The sequence below is a fragment of the Gymnoscopelus microlampas genome, assembly GCF_963454915.1.
Source record: "Gymnoscopelus microlampas genome assembly, chromosome: 3".
NCBI lineage: Eukaryota > Metazoa > Chordata > Actinopteri > Myctophiformes > Myctophidae > Gymnoscopelus > Gymnoscopelus microlampas.
In genome coordinates, this window is record NC_139940.1 from 33020933 (window position 1) to 33037025 (window position 16093).

A 16093-nucleotide genomic window follows, 5' to 3' on the forward strand; every position below is an offset into this window, starting at 1 on the left:
GTTGAAACCTTTTACTAGCGTCATATTAAGCTCTACTTATGTGCTGTGAGTGGCACTAGCATCAATGGTTTAATGTTGTTTAACCCATTAAGATCGGGAAAGCATCTGTGTCATTTTAGATTTGAGCTAAAAAGCCCAATTGTATACTTTGGCTTTTTAAAAACAGCAGATCTACAAGCTCATAGCGCGTCACTTCGTGCCACGCTATGAGCTTGTAGATCTGCTATTTTTGAAAAATCATGAAAAATTGTGCAAATCTTTGAATATATATATATTTTAAAGCGAACATTTGTCTTCCACCAGGACCTTAAGCAGCGTTTGGGCCACAGACTGCAGCTCACCGACCTGCTGATCAAACCTGTCCAGCGCATCATGAAGTACCAGCTGCTACTGAAGGTCAGTGCACCCACATCTCGCTTGATAAACACGACTGACAAGAACACATAGTGAACTCTGTTGTCTCAGAGGAAAGAATGCTCACAACCGGTACAATTTTTATTTCTCCCAGGATCTTCTAAAGATTTCCAAGAAGGCTGGGGCAGACACAGCAGAGCTGGAGGTATGATGAGTTGCTCTGGAAAGCCTTGTCTTGTAGAATGATTCATGGTACTCAATAAGTGGTTGCTTGAGCTAATGGCTGTGGATCCGACAAGAAATGGGTGGTGTTTTAATGAGCCTGACGACATTTTGAACATGTTTGGCAATATCAGCCTTCAGCCTTGAGTACAAATGATTCTTTAATCATCTATTTAATCATCTAAGTCGCTTTGGATAAAAGCTTTGGATAAAAGCTTTGGATAAAAGCGTCTGCTAAATGACTGTAATGTAATGTATTACCACTCAGTTGTTCTACTTTAATGAAGAAGACTAAAATATCTTCTTCTTGTTGTTTCCTTGTATTGCTGTAGAAAGCAGTAGAGGTCATGTGTGTGGTTCCCAAGCGCTGCAACGACATGATGAACGTTGGACGTCTCCAAGGCTTCGAAGTAAGACACTGGTTCTCTTAGTTTGGAAAGTTTTGAAGTGTGAGTGAGTGAGTGAGTGTGTGTGTGAGTGAGTGAGTGAGTGAGTGAGTGAGTGAGTGTGTGTGAGTGAGTGTGTGCGTGTGTGTGTGTGTGTGCTTGTTAGTGTGTGCTTGTGTGTGTGTGTGTGTGTGTGTGTGTGTGTGTGTGTGTGTGTGTGTGTGTGTGTGTGTGTGTGTGTGTGTGTGTGTGTGTGTGTGTGTGTGTGTGTGTGTGTGTGTGTGTGTGTGTGTGCGTGCGTGCGTGTCGCACATCTGTTTGCCCTCTTTTAATTATCTATGAATCAAATGAGTTAATACCACTAGGTGTCAGTGTCTATACATGAGTCAAAGCTCTACTGTATGTACTACATTGATCTATTATTTGTATACAATGTACTGTGTTCCACTCTATGACAGTGTGTTGTACTTGATTCTGCTGCACTAAGTATCCTCCCGCCACTTCCTGTCTTGTGTCCGTTCTCCTCTCAAGGGTAAAATTGTGGCCCAGGGCAGATTGCTCCTTCAGGACACGTTCATGTTTTCAGATCAGGACGGAGGCCTTCTGTCCAGGATGAAGGAAAGGAGAGTCTTCCTCTTTGAGCAGATAGTTATCTTCAGCGAGCCCCTCGACAAAAAGAAGGGCTACAGCACTCCTGGCTACCTCTTCAAGAACAGCATCAAGGTAAGGGACCATCATCTATCATCTTCTGCCAAGATTATGTTTCATGAGAGGAGTATTAGCTTTGGTCAGTGGCTCTCAAAGGGTCCAGGGATGGACCCTTACAGGTCTATAACTCCAAGAGTATACAAATGAAATCAATTTGGTTCCATTTGTACACTCTCAGAGTTATGGCGGTCTGTGGCCAAATGCAAACAAAACTGGGGGTCCTTGAAATTAAAACGTTTGAGAACCATTGGCTTAGGCTGTGAACCTTTCACAATGAGAGGATAATAGAATATTGTTTGTTCATAAGCCACATTCTTCTCTTGCCCTCAGGTGAGCTGGCTGGGACTGGAGGAGAACCCAGAAGACCCCTGTAAGTTCACGCTAACCTCCAGGTCCTCTAGTGGCAGCCAGGAGAACTACACGCTGCACTCCACCAGCCCCGGGGTCAGTCAGGTCTGGATCCACCAGGTCAGCCAGATACTGGAGAACCAGCGCAACTTCCTCAATGGTAAGAGCCTATTGTACACTATTATGTACAACACATACAGACGCTGCCATTTTAGAGGTGTGTCGTGTACTGAACTGCGGTGTACTGAAAGTCATCATGCAGAGCCACTCTGCTACTATACACATGATCACCACAGCAAAATCCATTTGTTGAACTTGCAGTTCAACACATTTGCTTTGGTCTGCAGTTGATGGTTTTATCATTATTTGTATTCAAAGAAGTATTTCCTTGTAAATGTCTAGGAGCACGATACACTGTACATGTGTGTATTTCCTACAAAAGCCTAATCAGACCTCTTCAGTAAAACCCCCTTCATAGTTAAAAGATATCCTTATTTAATTTGTTTTGTAATGTGTGAATTTTATTCAGCACATTTAATATAATCTGATTCACTGCTGCTTTCTTGTCTTCACCCCCCCTCTCCCCCCCTTTCCCCCCCAGCTCTGACCTCTCCCATAGAGTACCAGAGGAATCACGTTGGGGGCGGGGGCTCAGGCGGGCCGAGCGGCAGCAGTAGCGGAGGTCTGCCAGGGGGAAGCGGATGCAACAGCACCTCCAACATAGGCGGAGGAGGAGGAGGAGGAGGCGGCGGCGGCTCCGGGGGATCCGGAAGCAACTCCTCCCTCTGCGGCGGCCCGCGATCCCGGCCCTCTCGCATCCCCCAGCCTTCCTCGCGCCTCCCCCAGCCCGTCCACCACCACCACCCCCCGGGCCCCGAGGGGCCCGATAGATCAGCAGGTACGTGGTCACCTTGCCACCCCCAGACCCCACTGTCCCTCCCCCCTAACCCTTATCCAGATGCCGCTGCCGCCGCGGACGAGGAGGCGTTAGCCTCCGAGGTCCCTAAGATGAGGGTGCTGGACGGCCCTCGCGGCAGTAACAGTAATAACAGTAATGTGCCGTCGGGAAGCTCGGAGGGCAGCCCCAGGCAGGGCCTGCGGGGCGGCGAGGACCCCCAGAGACAGCAGCCGGCGGCCGTGGCACAGATGGCCGTGGCTCCTCTGAACCTGCCGCTGAAAAACCCGCGAGTCGGGACGGTTTCTCCCCTGACTTCACCTCAGTCCCCTGGAGGAGGTGGAGGTCCGGGGAAGGATGCCTTCGTTCCCGCCAGCCCGGCTCACAAAGGCAGCTCTTTCTGGGCCACGGTCCCGAGCATGCCTGCCTCCCCCGCCAGCCGGCCTGGTTCTTTCTCCTACCCCAGTGACGGTGGTGGTGGCGGCGGCGGGGACTCTGTAGGCAGAGGAAGCCACGGTACACCCTCTCATCACCGCCACTCCACCCACAGTAAGGATGTAGACCGCATGAGCACTTGCTCTTCCACCAGCGAGCAGTCCATACAGTCCACCCAGAGCAACGGGGTAAGATTAAGGCCCGGGCTTCAACACTAGTCACTAACCCCCCGACACTGGCTGACTGGTCGGCCAGTCATCCTGCCACTGGCTCTGAGAATGGCTTCTTCATGCAACATCTACTACTATCACTAGTACTGCTGTGGCGCTGGAAATAATCTCCTATCTAAGCTCACTAACCTGCCACTACGATGTGTGTATGTCTGTGTGTGGGTGGGTGTGTGTGGGTGTGTGTGTGTGTGTGTGTGTGTGTGTGGGTGTGGGTGTAACTTTTCTGGATTGTACTAACAGTGTGGAGTTGGCTGACAGAGCGGTTGTTTACTATCTGTTCTTCTCCGTTTAGATTCCCATAAGACATTGTTAAGCAATCCTCAGTTTTGCTATGTGCTTCGCAGCTGCAACTAATAGGCACCGATGTTCTCTGAATGTGAGCTAGAAATGCTTCCGTGAAGTGTTCGAGGATTACATTGTGATCAGAAGTCCAAATTTAGCCTGGTGGCTTAGCCAGTTATAAAAATTGCTAGAAAAAAAGAAAAGTCTGAAAAGAAAAATAATAAAGAAAATCCAAACTTTTACTTTTACGACCTCTTGCCTCCCCCCCTTTTCTTCTTAACCTTATTTTCAGCAATCTCCACTTCACTCAAGTCTGCAGTCATTGCTCAGGCCCTCTGCATTTCCTCTTACCGGAACTCCTGCTGTACTTCTTAGCCTGTTCTATCTTTGAAAAACCCAGAGATCATTACCACTACACCGCCTGCGTTATTTTTATACCCAGTATTAGATCTTGTTATGATATATTGTTAGCACAGTCTGTGGAGCATGTCACACCAACATTTGGCTGCTTGTACTTGTATGAGTGAATGACAAATAAATCCCTTGAATCTTGAAATGATCTGTCTCTGTATAAACTGTTGACTGGAATGTCCCTTTCACAACTTTAGCTCTAACCACACCTCCGCAGAATAACAAAGCACTGACTAATATTTGCTTCATGGCATGTGGTCAGGCATACATGTATTAGCGAGCCCCTTGTTAGGGGTTTACTTTCAATCAAATGAAGCATTTGATTGGTATAATGGAGCTTTTTAAGTGTTTCAAAGCTTTTCCCCCACCCATTTCTCCCTCTTCAACATCAAATTAAGTTTGTATTAATGTGTGTGGGGGTGTGAGGATGGGTGTACTATAGGCATGTGCATGTGTGTGTGAATTTGGTAACTATTTCCATGAGTTCTTTTTTGTTAAGTTATTTCTGATGGTTTGTCTTAATTTGCCTTAGTACTTATAGTTCATTATAAATGCTTGTGTGTGCGCGTGCACACTTGTGTGTGTTGAAACATAATCTATCCATTCATTATTCGCTTGCGGCCTCGGCATGATGTTTAATGATGTCCAACCCTCTCCCCCTGCAGAGTGAAAGCAGCAGTAGCAGCAGTGTGTCCACCATGCTGGTGACTCAGGACTATGTGGCCGTGAAGGAAGACGAGATCTGTGTGGCACAAGGCGAGGTGGTCCAAATGTTAGCCAGCAACCAGCAAAACATGTTTCTGGTGTACAGAGCGGCCACCGAGCACTGCCCCGCAGCTGAGGGCTGGATCCCTGGCTACGTATTGGGACACACCTCAGCTTCCATCACCCCCGAACTCCCCGAAGGAACCATCAAGTAAGAACACGCATGCAGATATCACAGGAACAAATATGGGAAGGATTAATAGTAAATAAATGTTCCTGTTAACCTTTAACCCATTAAGACCTGAGGCGATTCTAAAAAATGTTTTCTAAATCCTAACAGTTTTTTGAAAAAAATCTGGAAAATATTTTTTCTAGATTTTTCAAAAATAGCAGATCTACAAGCTCATAGCGCGGCACTCGGTGCCGCGCTATGAGCTTGTATATCTGCTATTTTTGAATAGCCAAATAAATCTAAAGCGACACAGATGCGTTCCAGGTCTTAGTGGGTTAAAGACTAAGCACACTGCCTGCCTCTTCTTCCTTTAGAAAGTCATTATCATGGCACACAGCACTTAGAATTCGACGTAAGTCCGAGAAGAGAGACAAGGAGAACCGGAAGGAGGGCAAGATGGAGAACGGCTATCGCAAGTCTCAGGACGGCCTGGCAAACAAAGTTTCTGTCAAGGTAGAGTGAAATGTCAGCTTCAGTGTCTCTCAAATTGTGTTTTCTAATTTTCAGGCATTGAAATGTCTCACATCTAGTTACTTGTATATGTCATGGTGAAGTCTTACATTCAGTCCCAAGGCCTTAAAAAAAGTCTGTTGTCTTAAAATTATTTAATTTACTGATGTAAGTTTATTTACTTACTGTATGAGGAAGCTAATCATTTTTTTGTTCTCAATACCTTTCAGCTTCTGAACCCCAACTACATCTATGATGGTATGTACACAATAATTCACTTGTAACACTTTACTTTGAGTTGCAGTAGAACTGCTGTGGTTCAGTTCATCAGTGGCTACGTATAGACCTAAAAAAAATGCATTGCAGTTTCAAAATAAATTCTCATAACACAAAACCTAAACCTAAAATCTAAACGCCATTTTGCTCATTGTATATCACAACCAAACCCAACATACTAATATCTATAGATAATTATTTCTTCATAACAATCAATAGAGCCCTGTTGTGTTTCCCTGCGTCAATCCTCCCTGACTTGGGCCTCTGTTTTAAAAACAAGTAAGTAAGACCTCTCATTCCGTCTCTCTCCAGCTCCTCCAGAGTTCCTCGTCCCCGTCAGTGACGTGGTGTGTGAGAGTGACGACAGCGTCACTCTGAGGTGTAAGGTGTGCGGTCGGCCCCGGGCCACCGTCACCTGGAGAGGGCCCGACAATGACACTCTGAGCAACAATGGCCACTACAGCATCACGTACAGGTGAGAGGAGGCTGCTCTGATTTCAGCGGAAGCACTCGTGTCTTGTGGTAAAGTTAGCATGGTGTCCAGTGGTGTAAAGTAACATTTACTCAAGTGCTGTACTTGAGTACAGGTTTTAGGTATTTTTTACTTTTTTGGAGTATTTACAATTTTCAGTACTTTTACTCCTACTCCACTACATCTCAGAGGCAAATATTGTACTTTTACTCCACTACAATTATTTGAAGACTTGAGTTACTAGTTACTTTGTAGATTTTGATTATTATTACAAAACATACATTAACCACTATAGCCCTATATATATATTTTGGCCATTTGAAAATAGCCGATCTACAAGCTCACAATGCGTCGCGATGCGACGCATTGTGAGCTTGTAGATCTGCTATTTTCAAAAGATTGTAAAACAAAACTTGTGTAATGGGACAACCTGCATAATGAGCACTTTTACTTTTGGTACTTTTTTTGGCCAATACTTTTGTACTTTTACTCAAGTAAATTTTGAATTCCGGACTTTAACTTGTAATGGAGTATTTCTACATTGCAGTATTGATACTTTTACTTAAGTACAAAATCGGAGTACTTTTCCCACCACTGATGGTGTCTGATGGTGTGTGTTTCACCCTGCCTCTTTACAGTGAGACAGGAGAGGCAGCGCTGCGTATCCTCAGTGTGTCCATGGAGGACAGCGGAGTGTACACCTGTGTTGCCACTAATGTAGCAGGTTCTGTGACCTCCTGTGCAAGCCTCAGAGTCTCAGGTGAGAGTCCAGTTAAATGTGGAGAAAATCAAATATCATGATATTTTCTATATTCTTAAAATAATATTTTATTGTGACGATGATATATTTTTCCAAGATATATAATCATTTCCCAAATAGCGAAAAATAGACGATCTGCATGCTCACAATGCGTCACCATGCGACGCATTGTGATTCTATTGGTATCAGTGATTGCTTTTGAATCAGCCTGATATGAACTGTGTTTACAGGAACGCCGGATGATGGCAGTGAACTCCTCTGGAAGAGCAGCTATGAGTCCTACTACACAGAGATCACTGAACTGGGAAGGTAATGTTTATATTTCAAACACTACGTAATGATGATGAGGAGTGGAGTGAGTTAGTGGCAGAAGCATTATTCACTCACAAACTACACTGTGTATCTTTTCTTGAGAAAAAAAAAGAGTTCAAATTAAATGCTATGATGATCCTTTATTGGTTTAGGTCAGTTAAATACATTTTGTGTGATTGCGTTCTCCTAATCTCCTTCTGCCCCCTCCCTCCACTCCTCACACACACACGCACGCACGCACGCACGCACGCACGCACGCACGCACGCACGCACGCACGCACGCACGCACGCACGCACGCACGCACGCACGCACGCACACACACACACACACACACACACACACACACACACACACACACACACACACACACACACACACACACACACACACACACACACAGGCACGCCCACTATATGGTGTTTGGAGTTATTTTACCATTTTTTTCAGTTGATGTGAATGATGTAGCCTAAAGAATAACTGCTGGAAATTGGACATTTGTTGAACAAGGTTGTTGGTTTTGCTTTTACGAAACAGCAACTTCACAAAATGATGCGGCACCTCAGACGGAATTCTTAATAGCTACAGGGATGACTTTTTGTAGGCCATAGGTTCCCATTGTGCCTGGCAATCCAGCCTCTGCCCATTGTGCAATAATGGTGAAACAAAAACAGCACCAGTATAGTTGCAGGTTGCATTTTTACTTAGTGACCGCAGAGGAACAAAAATAACAAACCAAAAGGCCAACGCAGACAGCTCTAAACTAAGAACTGGCTTCTGAGAAACAAAGAGGAAAAAAACAACAAACATAGACTAAGGAGAAAAAATACATTGACTCAAAACAGCTGACTACAGCAATGATGGACGGTAGGGCCTGCAAAGGCTTGGTTCAAAACACGGCATCTGACATACAGAAAACTGCAGTTTAAATGGGCAGCAAAACAGGTGGTGATGATTGACCCTAATACATTCTTTGTGTCTATTGGTTACCGATTACTGTCCATAAATCCCTCGCCCTGGTCCAACCTATTGAGTGCCACGGACAGCGCTCCGTCGCAGCGCCCTGATTCTTTTGCATTGGATTTGGGGAAAATAAGCCTTGTAACAAACAAAGGCTTATGATATTAAAACGTTCTTTCAAAATGATAACTACCCTCGGTAGTATTAATACTAATTTAAGTTGCAGAACAAAAGCATGAAACTCTCTCAGGCTTATCTTAAGCCCAGATCTTATTTTTGAGATACATTTCACATTGGAAAGGGAACCAATGCATTGTGAACTCACTTCCAGGTTGTAGGACTACAAACTGTAATGCATCTTTCCATTTTGTTCACTTTTCTGTTCCCCAGAGGCCGCTTCTCGGTGACCAAGCGGTGCGACCAGAGAGGGAGTAAAGGTGCGGTGGCAGCCAAGCATGTCAACAAGAGGCTGCTGCGTCGAGAGCAGGTTCTGGAGGAGATCAGGGTCCTACAGACCCTGGACCATCCCAACCTGGTCAGACTGCTGGACACTTATGAGACTTCAACCAGCTATGTGATTGTACTTGAGATGTAAGTAGGGGGTTTTACAGGTGCATGCACATACTGTCCAAAAAAAAAGGGGGTTCCAGGGGGTCCCCAGCAAAAGTAGTTAACATAGCATCACAATCATTTTAACCACTTTAACCTTTTATACGTTGGCTATTCAAAAATAGCGGATATACAAGCTTGTAGATCAGCTATTTAAAAGAAATGTGAATGTTAGTGAACGTTTTTAACACACATCTTTGCTTCTGGGGGTCCCTGGCACAACATATCTTCAATTTGAACATATTTATCAATTTGGGGGTCCTTGACGTGAAAAAGTTTGAGAACTACTGATGTACAGTATGTAAAATTTGGAAGCTAACTGACATTGATCTCAGTCACTGAGGATGAACAATGTAGGTAATAATAGAGCATCAAATAATATACAGTTTCAGAGCAATGTCTGTGTGTTGGCAAGTGTTGTGAATTAAAAACAATGAAATTGAATGGAAATCATTTTGAATTGAGAATCGATTTTGAATTGACCTCAAGAATTGGAATCAAATCGGTCAGATACCAAAAGATTCACACCTCTATTAACTCCAGTTATATTATCTCAGGTTGGGCCCTCTAACTATGTGCATGTATGTACAGTATAGCACAACTGACGTCAGTACTTGGAACACAATGAATGAGCCAACCGTCTCATTACAGACAGAGCCTACATTACAACACAAACTGTCCATTGAAGTTAATCAGTCATCTGCCTTTCTCGAAATGCCTTCCGCTGCCTTGTGGTTTCCTTGCTGTCTCTTTATCAGCCACGGTTTCAGAGAAAAGCCTTTCATCTATTTGAAAGGCCATGAAGCCATTAAAAACAAAAGTGAAACTTCACTGGGGTTTGTGGAAACAGTGGAATACACAGCCGCCTTTCCCCCTTTGTGTGCCGCTTGTGTTGAAGCGGCACAATATGTATTGAATGGTGAAAACAGAAACATGACTATGTGGGTGCTAGTCTAGATCAGTGTTGATTTTGACAGTACATTTTGATTTAGTTTTAGTCATATTTTAGTCCCCTGAAATGTTTTACTTTTAGTCTAGTTTTAGTTGACATTTAGTTCAAATTATTTTTTGGGCGGGCCGTGATGCCATATTTTCGGTGTGTGACACCCGCACGCACCCATGATGACTTGTCTTAGTTCTACTCCCAAACATTTTAGTCTAGTTTTTATTTGTTGGAGAAATTGAGAAAAAAGGTAGTCGACAGACATTTTTCATCATAGTTTTAGTCGACGAAATCAACACTGGTCTAGATACTGATTATATACACAGCATGGAATAATACTGTACTCATAGAGCCCTTTAGAGAGCAAAGACCTGGGAGAAATATAATTTCATGTGTCCTTGTGTAATTTCATTCAATTTAATTGTGTGTGTGTGTGTGTGTGTGTGTGTGTGTGTGTGTGTGTGTGTGTGTGTGTGTGTGTGTGTGTGTGTGTGTGTGTGTGTGTGTGTGTGTGTGTGTGTGTGTGTGTGTGTGTGTGTGTGTGTGTGTGTGTGTGTGTGTCGCGCGCGTGCGTGTGCGTGCGTGCGCATGTGTCTGTGTGCTGAATGATGTTACAGCACACAATAATAACATACTGTGTCATTGTCATGTTTAGGGCTGACCAGGGTCGTCTCCTGGACTACATTGTGAGTTGGGGCAACCTGACGGAGGAGAAGGTCTCTCTATACCTCCGAGACATTCTGGAAGCTCTCCACTACCTGCACAGCTGGAGGATAGCGCACCTCGACCTCAAGGTAAAACACATACCTCACGCACATACGTGGCTGCCGTTCTCTGTGTTTTTAGGTCTGCATCAAGTTCAAACTGAATAAGATTTAACTCCAATTCAACAGGGGTTTATATTACTGTGGTTTACTTGAACTGCCGCATAAGTTACTCTTATATTTTTATCTATATGGGGAGGGTGGGGAGGGGGCTGCTTCACTTCAAGAAACATTTTCTACTGATTAAATACAAATACTTACGATCACAAAGATTCTGACAAACAGACTAGAATAGAACACCTTACGTGTTTGTCCAAATAGAAGCCAATTCAGTAACATGTAAGCTGATTGTATGACTTCTGTGTAGTAGTGCATATCTGTCTGTCATCATGATGTGGGTGCGTGGGAACTCATTTTAAACAAGCTTAGTGCTTTATGAGTTATCCAGTTTAGTAGGCCTTGTATTGTGAATTGTACTTCCAACACTAATGGATAGATTGCTTTCCCCCCTTCTTTCCCAGCCTGAGAATATTGTGGTGGAGCATGCCTCTTCCCAGCCAGTGATCAAGCTGACAGACTTTGGTGATGCGGTCCAGTTGAACCCATCCTCCCAGTACGTCCATCCTCTACTGGGGAGCCCTGAGTTCTCCGCCCCTGAGCTGGTCCTGGGTCAGCCTGCCTCACTGACGTCTGACCTATGGAGTTTAGGTCTGTAACAAAGAGAAATGGGGGGGTGATGAGTAACAGTACATAGCCTTTACTGAGCATGAATAGAAAATAGAATATTTTGTAACATCTGTTTGCCATTACGATCTTTAATGTTTGTTTTAGACATAGAAAGGTAAAAGAAAATAGGAAAAAAAGGTTTTGATGAAAAACTAAGTTAGTTCAGTATTCAAGACAAGGTAAAATGCTTTAGCTACTATGAAACGATTGATTAGTTGGCGCGATTAATGAATTGACTGAATAATTAACAGGGGTGGTGACCTATGTTGTGCTGAGCGGTGCCTCTCCCTTCCTGGATGAGAGCGTGGAGGAGACGTGTCTAAACATCTGTCGCCTGGACTTCAGCTTCCCGCAGGATTACTTCCAGGGCGTGAGCCCAGCCGCCAGGGACTTTGTCTGCCTTCTGCTCCAGGGCGAGGCAGAGCGCCGGCCCTCCGCCGCCTCCTGCCTCCAGGAGCCCTGGCTCCAGCCCCGAGACGGCCCGAACGGGGACACCTTACGTCACTCACAGCCACGACCACCTCAGAACCACCACCACCACACCACACATCTGGATACCTCCAGACTCATCTCCTTCATAGAGCGACGGAAACACCAGAACGATATTCGGCCAGTAGCCGCCATCAAGACCTTCCTTCACAGCCGCCTGCTCAACCACATCTGACCAATGGGGAAGCACCAGGGAGCCACCAATGAACACTGGACAGCCGCCAGACAAACTGTGATCACAGAGCTAAAATGCTGGCTTGAATGATGATGAATGCCATTCTACTCCGTTCTAGTTCTGTGGCCAACCGTGCTACGATGTCGTCGCAGCACAGACCTGTAGCCACCGGTATCTGCACTTGTCCAAGAGGAATTCCTGTTTGCCCTGCACTATCCTGGATGCCCATTGGATGTATATAACCAGCTACGCTCAGCTTCAGTTTGGTGTGGTTGAACAGTGTGGTTGAACACTACGGACCACCAGCACTAGCGAGTGATAATGATCTCCTTCTCCCTCATGAAGCCACAAAATGTCCTACTGCTGCTGACTGACTGCCCTCTGCTGATCGACCTTTTGACTCTGATGATCTATATTGCTTTGTTTTAATAAGAGATTTAGACACTTTTGTTTTCCTCTTTGAGACCCCACCTAGCCGTCCTCCCGCCCTAGTCCCTACCTATTTCCTGAACTCCTTGGCCCTTGGCATATTGTTATTATGCCCGCACAACAGAAGAACTGTTTGAATCTTGAGATTTCAAACCTTTACTTAGCAGGGAGAGAACCAAGCTTTCTCAAAGAGCCAGCGTGAGCAAGTCTTGTGTTTTGGACAGTGTTAAACAGAAGAAAATAAATAAATAAAAAATAGAACAATACTGTATAATTAAAAAATATATATATATTCAGGTTGTTTTCGGTTGAACAAGAGAAAATGTGTTTGTTTTTTGTAACGAGAGATTACTTTTTGTAAAAGAAAAAATGTACAGTGAGGAAACAGAGAAGTGTCTTTATTCGTACCTTTTGGAGTACCAATGTTAGGTAGAAAGCAGAAAGTAAATAAGGCCTGTTAATGCGGAACCCAAGAATAGGGTCCGCAGTGTCTAAATCTATGAAGACCAAAACCATGTGTTCCAGAAACACATTGGATTTCTGTTCAATGCAATAGTTTGCTTGTCATAGGGCCCTCTACACTTATTTAAGCCTGATTTATAGCTGGTTGCGCATCGCGCGCATATCAGAAATAGCAGATCTACAAGCTCACAATGTGTCGCAGCGCAACGCGTTGTGAACTTGTAGATCGGCCATTTTTGATGCATGACACAGGTGCGCAACTTGGAATAAATCAGGTGTTGCTGTGTGCACACACATACACACAGACTAAATAGACTACAATAAAGAAATATATAATCAAAGCTATTGGAAAGGCTCCTCAGATTTCTAAATGCATCCGCCTTACTTTGTAAATAAAGTGTTCCTGCCTCTCATTCTCATTTTGAAGAACCTGTCTCAATCAAACCAATACTGTTTTCATTTACTGAGTATTAAACCTAATTTATGCTTCAGCTGAAAAATGTTGTGCAACATGTCGCACAACAAAAATTGAAATTGAAATTATTTTTGAAAATATCCTTTTTGCGGAGCAACATGGCATTACACTTTTCCACGAAGCATAAATTAGGATTTAAGGAGTCCAGTCAGTTGGGATGCATGGAGATGAAAAACTCCAAAACCCCTTTCTGTGACTGGACTTTTACTATGAACAAACTGCTACCATAGTAGAAATGCACTCGTATTTTGCATCAATTCCCATGTGCAATGTTGCAGCTTTAACATTTATGCAACTATTTATGAAGACTTGTGTTGTATCCGTATTCTAAAAAGGCATGTACGTACATGGTACTGCGATAGGTGTCTGTATTGTGTTAACTCTTATGTATTAAGTTCAGTATTAATATCCTGAAAGCCCTTAATGAGAAATAATGTATAAATGTGTATCTATATTCTATAGGCACTTATGCTTTTGGTTTGTCATTGTTCCGTTTTTATTTTCTGTAACTATACCAAAGTTGATCATGCTTTACCTTGTTCTTATGATTGATTATGTTAAGTTATAAAAGACCACACTGAACCTAAAGGTAGAAGTGTTTACATTAGTTCATTGTGGCTCTATTTATTCTCGTTGAAATAGGAAATTGGTTGGTGGTTTACCGCTGAAAAATATGAACAATTTAAAAACCTTTTTTTTCTCCAAGCTGTGCACAAAGTAGTGATTGCTGTGTGAGTTGGCTTCTGTAGATAGATATTGGTATGTGTTGCTAGTATTAAAGGTGATATACTTAGTTGCGCGCAGGTGTTGCGCTCCCGGTAATAGCCGATCTACAAGTCCACAACACATTGCAGTGCGACGCATTCTGAGCTTGCAGATTGTCTATTTCCGGTGTGCAACACCGGTGCGCAACCAACTATAACGGGCCCTTTAGTCTCATGGTTTAACCTTCACTCTATTAACACTGTTGTACCGAGCAAAAGAAAAAGTCTTGTGGTGTGAATAACTCAGATGCCGTATAGTGGCCCGCTCACAATAGACTTTAAAATAATTTGGGAATGCTGTTATACTTCTGGGAAAACTAATTTACAGTAATGCTTGTATAGTCAACAATTCAAATAGCATCGCTGTCGGGACGAAAAACTATGTCCAAAACCGTTACTTTTCAAGAAATGGTCTGTTCCAATGGATTCAATGTAGATATGATTTAGTTACAAGCTCTTGTTAATACTTATTGGTTAGACATTTCTAACAGACAGACTTAACCACTTTCAACCTGGTATTCCTATTTTGGGCATGTCATTATAGGCACAAAATGTTTTTGTAGTTTTCTGAATTGTTCAAATATTTTCAAAAATTGTGTCACATGGCGATGTGTTTGGACGACACTGTCATAGGACGAAGTATAAATTAGGCCGTTAGTTTCTGAAAACAGAACAAAACTTAAAAACATGAAATATGGAGTTACAAGGTTTCTTCCAGACAGTGAAAATATACCCATTGAGAAAGATTCAGCAACACAGGACCTTTATCTGCCATGAAAGGTGTTGTACTTCTTCACTTGTTTTCATTTGACTGAGCTGATGTGTTCAAGTTACAAAGTTGTCTGAAACTGATGTCTGTTCATCTTTGTTAAAGTGCCAGTATCACAGTAAACTCCTCAGCATTAATTTAACTATGAGAGTGTACAGATGTAACCAAAAGGACTCTCACAAGTAAAAAAAAAAATAATAAAAAAAGGATCAATGAACTCTGAGGATTTTACTGTGTACAGTAAGTCAATCTGGAGAGATGAGTGGGGGGAATAAAACAGCTTGTTGTTTTTTATTTAATTTGAAGATTGATAGATGAAGTTATCAACTAGCCTGTTTTAAGCATAAGAAATGCTAAAGATGTGTTGAGTCAAATGTACGTTGTCTGTACAGTCTCACATTTCATGTCCTTTTAATTTATTGGCCTGAGTCAGGGTTTCCTAAAAGCACGTTAATGTTCAGATCATTCATAATAAGTACACGTAGGCGTGTATAAATATGCTCTGAGTACTAATATGCCTTTGGGGAAACTAGGTGCCGTTATTATTGTGTAAAACTGTACAGAGAGGGATAGGCAAGTTGCCCAGGATGTAAACCTCATGATTATGTCATAAACTATTTTATACACATAGTACAAAACTGCAGCAATGTCATTTTGAATGTCCTACTATGACTTATATTTTGTTTTGCATGTATATTTCTTTGTACAGAAAGTTGTGTTTACACGTTGACTGTGTTGTAAATATTCTGTTTTGTCCTTGGTTATTTTGCCATTAAACGTACAAGGAACAGGCAACTCTGACTTTTATACACTTTTTTCTTCTGTGCTTACTCATACAGTAAGTATAAATTGCTTAGTCTCCCAGATGGTTATCATATCAATTAATAGTTTAGTTTTAAATGGTTCAGCTTAAAACAAAACGATATGTACACTGAACAGTATAACAAGCTAGCACTATCTAGCAGTGTGCCACAGTGCAGCATGGCAATATGCATTAGATAGATTTTAACCCAAACTATTATTGTCTTTGTAATTCTATGATCGAGGAAAAC

The 16093-nt window shown here is 43.0% G+C and overlaps 1 protein-coding gene across 3 annotated transcripts in view; it reads left to right on the forward strand.

Annotated features, from left to right (window-relative positions):
• The window catches only part of triob (trio Rho guanine nucleotide exchange factor b), a 154961-nt gene extending 139714 nt beyond the window's left edge, over positions 1–15247 (forward strand). For 2 of the 3 annotated variants that reach the window (XM_084053314.1, XM_084053315.1), the window contains 16 exons: positions 304–396; positions 509–559; positions 909–986; positions 1494–1685; positions 2001–2178; positions 2620–3536; positions 4937–5187; positions 5523–5661; positions 5889–5916; positions 6247–6409; positions 7045–7166; positions 7397–7475; positions 8827–9027; positions 10644–10782; positions 11274–11460; positions 11730–15247. In XM_084053314.1, coding sequence (XP_083909440.1) covers positions 304–396; positions 509–559; positions 909–986; positions 1494–1685; positions 2001–2178; positions 2620–3536; positions 4937–5187; positions 5523–5661; positions 5889–5916; positions 6247–6409; positions 7045–7166; positions 7397–7475; positions 8827–9027; positions 10644–10782; positions 11274–11460; positions 11730–12142 — 3231 coding nt within the window. In that variant the 3' untranslated portion in view covers positions 12143–15247. Of the gene's footprint in view, positions 1–303; positions 397–508; positions 560–908; positions 987–1493; positions 1686–2000; positions 2179–2619; positions 3537–4936; positions 5188–5522; positions 5662–5888; positions 5917–6246; positions 6410–7044; positions 7167–7396; positions 7476–8826; positions 9028–10643; positions 10783–11273; positions 11461–11729 lie in introns of those variants that run through there. The other variant, XM_084053316.1, reaches the window with a different exon arrangement.
• The last annotated feature ends 846 nt before the right edge of the window (positions 15248–16093 follow it).